The sequence below is a fragment of the Nicotiana tomentosiformis genome, chromosome 12 (genome assembly GCF_000390325.3).
Source record: "Nicotiana tomentosiformis chromosome 12, ASM39032v3, whole genome shotgun sequence".
Taxonomy (NCBI): Eukaryota; Viridiplantae; Streptophyta; class Magnoliopsida; order Solanales; family Solanaceae; genus Nicotiana; species Nicotiana tomentosiformis.
The window spans coordinates 25,215,309-25,220,382 of record NC_090823.1 but is presented as its reverse complement, the minus strand read 5'-3'; the positions used below and the strand labels follow the sequence as shown (position 1 = coordinate 25,220,382).

General features: G+C 34.2%; 1 protein-coding gene across 1 annotated transcript; it reads left to right on the top strand.

Moving 5' to 3' along the window:
- The first annotated feature begins 1,290 nt into the window (after nucleotides 1-1,290).
- LOC104100228 (large ribosomal subunit protein eL32z-like) lies at nucleotides 1,291-4,576 on the top strand. The gene is made up of 4 exons (XM_009607411.4): nucleotides 1,291-1,398; nucleotides 1,488-1,595; nucleotides 3,911-4,092; nucleotides 4,191-4,576. Exons 2-4 carry the CDS (start codon nucleotides 1,506-1,508, stop codon nucleotides 4,318-4,320), a joined length of 402 nt encoding a protein of 133 aa, XP_009605706.1. The 5' UTR covers nucleotides 1,291-1,398; nucleotides 1,488-1,505; the 3' UTR covers nucleotides 4,321-4,576.
- Nucleotides 4,577-5,074: the final 498 nt, after the last annotated feature.

Sequence of the window (5,074 nt, the reverse complement as noted above, 5' to 3'; positions counted from 1 at the left end):
TGTACCTACTTTATTTAATAGTTCCTACTTACATAATTTTTTTATAAAATGTCGCCGAAGGAACTATCTGTACATTATTAAAAATAGTTTAATATATTTTATACAAAGAATAAGAAGAAAGGATCTTGGCTTCGTGCCTATGAATCTCCAATTTGAATGTGTCAAAAAATCCCTCATTGCTTGTCAATCGTTTGCATTTTTATTACTAGACTTTACGTGACATTTTCTTAATTTCAATACGGTAAATCGCCATAAAGGTCCATTTTCTCGCAAATTTATACCAGAGGCTTTTAAAAATATACATCTTCCGTATTAGTTCATGTTATTCTATTTTCTTTTTGGTCCATTTAGAAAAGAATGTCTTTTTATAAATTTGAAGATTTTGTTGCTTAAATTTCTCATGTTACTTTTAATGATAAGCTTTTATAGGCACACAAATATAATGACATGTTTAACATTATAAGTTTCAAAAATTCATAATTATACAAATATTATGATATGTTTAATATATTTCATTCCTTTTTTAGATTCCACATCCAGTCGCATAAGTTCACATGAATGAAACGGAAGGAATAAATGTTATAGCAAATGAGAAATAAAGGAAGTATTGTCTATCGAATGTTATATAGAAGAAGGAAATTCTACGAGATAAAAAAGAAAGACAAACTTTCATAAAGCACTACAATTTAGATTCTAATTATCATATATAATTTTAGTTTGCCTAATTAATATTCGTAACTACTGTTTAGTTATTACCAGCTTGTATCACTTATATTCAAACACGTCGAATACAACCTGTGTCAGCTGTATTCTTTGGCACAACGAATACAACCTATATCAACTGTATTCGCGAACGAATACAACCAAAACAAAATACAGGGTGTATATAAAGGATACGACAAGTATCGACTGTATTCATATTGACTGCATTCATTCACACAACGAATACAACCAAAGCAAAATACAGAAGTACAAAAAAATAGAATGCTCTGGTGTGAGTCAAACTTAAGACCCCTACTTACTAAGTTGGTGCTCTAACCAACTAAGCTTCAATTAAAAATAATATCTCTTGTTTCAGTACTGGAGCTAAGAATGGTAATTTTTTGAAAGTATAGCTATAAATGATAAATGTAATATATATATATATATTTGTTGTGTTGTGTAACTTCTCCAAAAAGAAAATCAATAAAATCTGGTTCAACCCTCACAAATTATAAACGAAAAAACATAAATCGGCCTTCTCACACTGCCCCAACGAGGCAAGTGTTGGGCTCTAGTCATGGGCCTATTAGCCCATTGTTTCCACTACCAACAATTCTAATTGGGTATATAACACTCTACTGCGTCACTGGTATAACGAACGCGCAGCTGGTTATCAGAATTCAGAAACCCTAGTTTGTGAGTCTCTAATTCTCCTTTGCTATCATCTCTGCTCTTGTTTTTCCTCAATGAATTTTGTATCTAATATTATTGAGTTGATTTTTTAGAAGGTAAGAGGGAAAAAAATGGCGGTGCCACTGTTGACCAAGAAGATAGTGAAGAAGAGAGTTAAGCAGTTCAAGAGAGCTCAAAGTGACCGCAGAATCACTGTCAAGGTAACTAACTCTTTTCATGTTTCAGTTTTTAATGCTTAGAATTGTTATTGTATAATTTGTTGAGGTGCGGGGAAGCTGATCTGGGGCACTACTGTTTTCAGAAATAAAAATTATTGAACAACGTCAAAATACATTGTTCCTTGTTTTCTCGTTTGTTTGTATTCTTTACCTGCCATGTTACCTAGGTGTGTGTAATAAACTAGATACTGTAATGAGAATTGAGAAGAAAAACTGAAATGGAAATTAGAGAATTTTATTGATCAATTTGATTCAAATTACAACTTGGGTACAATTGATACTAAGATGTAACTCTCTAAGCTCCATATGCCACCGGATTCTAATCTATGTTGTCAGCCTTTTCACTATGACCAAAAAGGGTGTGTTGTAATTTCTTGGTATCATCCTAATCTATTTTGGTGGTTTCTATTGCGGATATGGGCAGAACTAGATCAGCCAACAATCCATGATATAAGACATAAAAGAGGTCACACAACAGCCATGAAGAGAGGCAGTTTTGTTCTTGTGTCCTTCAATTGTTTATTCTCCTTTGCTGCTTTGGTTTCCAATCATTAAACCCCACGTAGTTGTACACAAATTGATGTAGAATATGCAAAGGTTTCAACAAGATCCATTGTAATTCCACAAGTGAGGTCTACACAGATTGATATAGAATATGCAAAGGTTTCAACAACAAACCCATTGTAATCCCACAAGTGAGGTATACATAGATTGATATAGAATATGCAAAGGTTTCAACAACAAACCCATTGTAATCCCACAAGTGAGGTCTACACAGATTGATATAGAATATGCAAAGGTTTCAACAACAAATCCATTGTAATCCCACAAGTGAGGTCTACACATATTGATATAGAATATTCAAAGGTTTCAACAACAAACCCATGGTAATCCCACAAGTGAGGTCTACACATATTGATATAGAATATTCAAAGGTTTCAACAACAAACCCATTGTAATCCCACAAGTGAGGTCTACACATATTGATATAGAATATTCAAAGGTTTCAACAACTAACCCATTGTAATCCCACAAGTGAGGTCTACACATATTGATATAGAATATTCAAAGGTTTCAACAACAAACCCATTGTAATCCCACAAGTGAGGTTTTGAGAGGGTATTGTGTGCCCCCTCTCCCTCCTTGTGAAGGTAGAGAGGTTGTTTCCCATGTGCAAAGGGTTCAAGCAAAATTTTCATGTTGTGAGGGGTTGTGCTTTTAGGGGATGTGAAGATTATTCTATTTTAGTGAAGGAACAGGTACATAATTTAGAGGGCGTAAGATGCTCTTTTACCGAACAAGAAATGACAACTCCAGTGGTATCACTTAAGTCTAGTACAAAGATTAGAGGAGCCTTTGTTATCCTAAAAGATGGTTTACCTAAAGATTATTGGTTGCGCATGGTATACAAGGAACATAACCACCTCGTTGCTCTGCATTTTATTTAAGGGTGTTTCAAATTACAGAACATCTATTCAGTGTTTTAAAAGGCGTGGGCGTAAGGCGGGGCGTTTTACATATGCCTCAGCGGGGCGTAAGCCCCATAGGTATTTATTTTTTAATATTTTATAAAATGATATAATGACAGTAAACAGGTAAAATTGCATAAATATTGAAGAAAACTATATATATGTGTGTTCCATCCCCACAAAAAACTAATCAAAATAATCTATTATACGTTACTTACAAGCACAAGTAATTTGAGTCAAAGAATAAAGTTTTCTATATGGAGGAACAAAAAGGATGATTAACCTGCAATTTGAATTTCGAATATGCTGCTATGAAGAAGAATGTAGTTCTCTTTGTATTTGTAAAAAAAATTAAATATTCGTTGCTTTTGGGAGATATTAGCAGACTAGCGAACAAGATAAAATATTGGGAAAACCATGAATTACGTGGCGTACGCCTCTTGAGACTTTCGCCCCACACCATCGCCTCGGGGCGTTTTTGGTACGCCTCACCCCAGAAACGCCTTTTAAAACAGAGCATCTATTGCAACACTGTTGGCTTCACTAATGACAAGATTTCTTTTTAATTTATCCCTCTATGACTTCTACTATATATTTTGACCCTCTCTGCACATGGTAGTGGAATGAGAAAGTATCTACCTCTAACATACTTTGAATGTCATTATTAGTTGATTTTGTATTGCATAATGCAGTTAGGTTTGGTTTTTTGATAGAAATCTCTGTTAGGCATGTACTCAATGTCGCTAGAGCATTTGCCTTTCATCCACTTCAGTTTCAATTGTACAAGGCTTACCAAATGAAGCTAATCATTGAATTTATCAATGACAGCCAAGCTGGCGCCGACCAAAAGGTATTGATTCCAGAGTTAGAAGAAAGTTCAAGGGATGTGTCCTGATGCCCAACATTGGATATGGGTCTGACAAGAAGACCCGCCACTATCTTCCCAATGGCTTCAAGAAGTTTGTTGTGCACAACGCAAGTGAGCTTGATGTTCTAATGATGCACAACAGGTAATGCAACAAGTACAGTATTTGCCTCTGATTTGAACATGAAATACTAGTTTCCTCATCTTTGGTCTAGGTTAAGTGATTGTTTTTTCTGCTTACAGGACTTACTGTGCTGAGATTGCACATAACGTGTCGACAAGGAAGAGGAAAGAAATTGTTGAGCGAGCAGCCCAACTTGATGTCGTTGTGACTAACAAGCTTGCTAGGTTGCGCAGCCAGGAGGATGAATAAGCGCATTTGTGCTTCAGAAGAGATTTTGGAGCCTTAGAAGACACCAATATATGAACTATTTGAACTTGCTCCTTGTGTTTTGACTGCAAGCCAATTTTGTGTTTTTCTTAGTTTATGGTTTTTGAACCATCCAATTGCTTTCAAATGTTTAAATCATCAGATTTTAGTTTTCCAATTTTCTTTTGGTGACAGGTTATAGTATTGCTGCATACTGCTGATCTGCAAATTATAATATAGATTATCTGATCTTGCTTTATTTATCTAGCAATGTCATTCGACTGAAAAGAAAAAGGACCCCTCTAGTACTATCTGCTGCCTTAGTTATTCTGAGCCAACATAAGTTGGAGCGGAAATTATATCTTAATGGTTTACAGATGACAAAACACTAGTTCTTCCAGTGGCATAGGTAGAATATTTTGTAAGTGGTGTTACCATTTAAAATCGTGAACAAGTAAACAAATATATTAAAAAAAAACACAATTTGAATCATATTTACAAATCAAGTATATTAATAGTATAACTCTTCTCGATTAAGTTTCTAGTTTTTGAAATGCATTCAAAATAAGCTCATTAGAAATAATACTAAATACTTTTTTTCTACATCAGGTACCAAACATTCAATTAAAAACTCATCATTCATTTGAGTTTGCAAATTATTTTTAATAAAGTTTATCGCCAAGAATAAAGATGAACGAAAAGGGGAAAAAATAGGGAAGCAACATCATCATATTCCAAATTCAAATAACTTTATGTC

What these genes read in the sequence shown, in the direction of transcription:
- LOC104100228 (XM_009607411.4), top strand. Translation starts at nt 1,506, where the DNA reads ATGGCGGTGCCACTGTTGACCAAGAAGATAGTGAAGAAGAGAGTTAAG. An exon ending in ACCGCAGAATCACTGTCAAG is followed by an intron (nt 1,596 to 3,910) that starts GTAACTAACTCT and finishes TATCAATGACAG; the next exon opens with CCAAGCTGGCGCCGACCAAA. An exon ending in GTTCTAATGATGCACAACAG is followed by an intron (nt 4,093 to 4,190) that starts GTAATGCAACAA and finishes TTCTGCTTACAG; the next exon opens with GACTTACTGTGCTGAGATTG.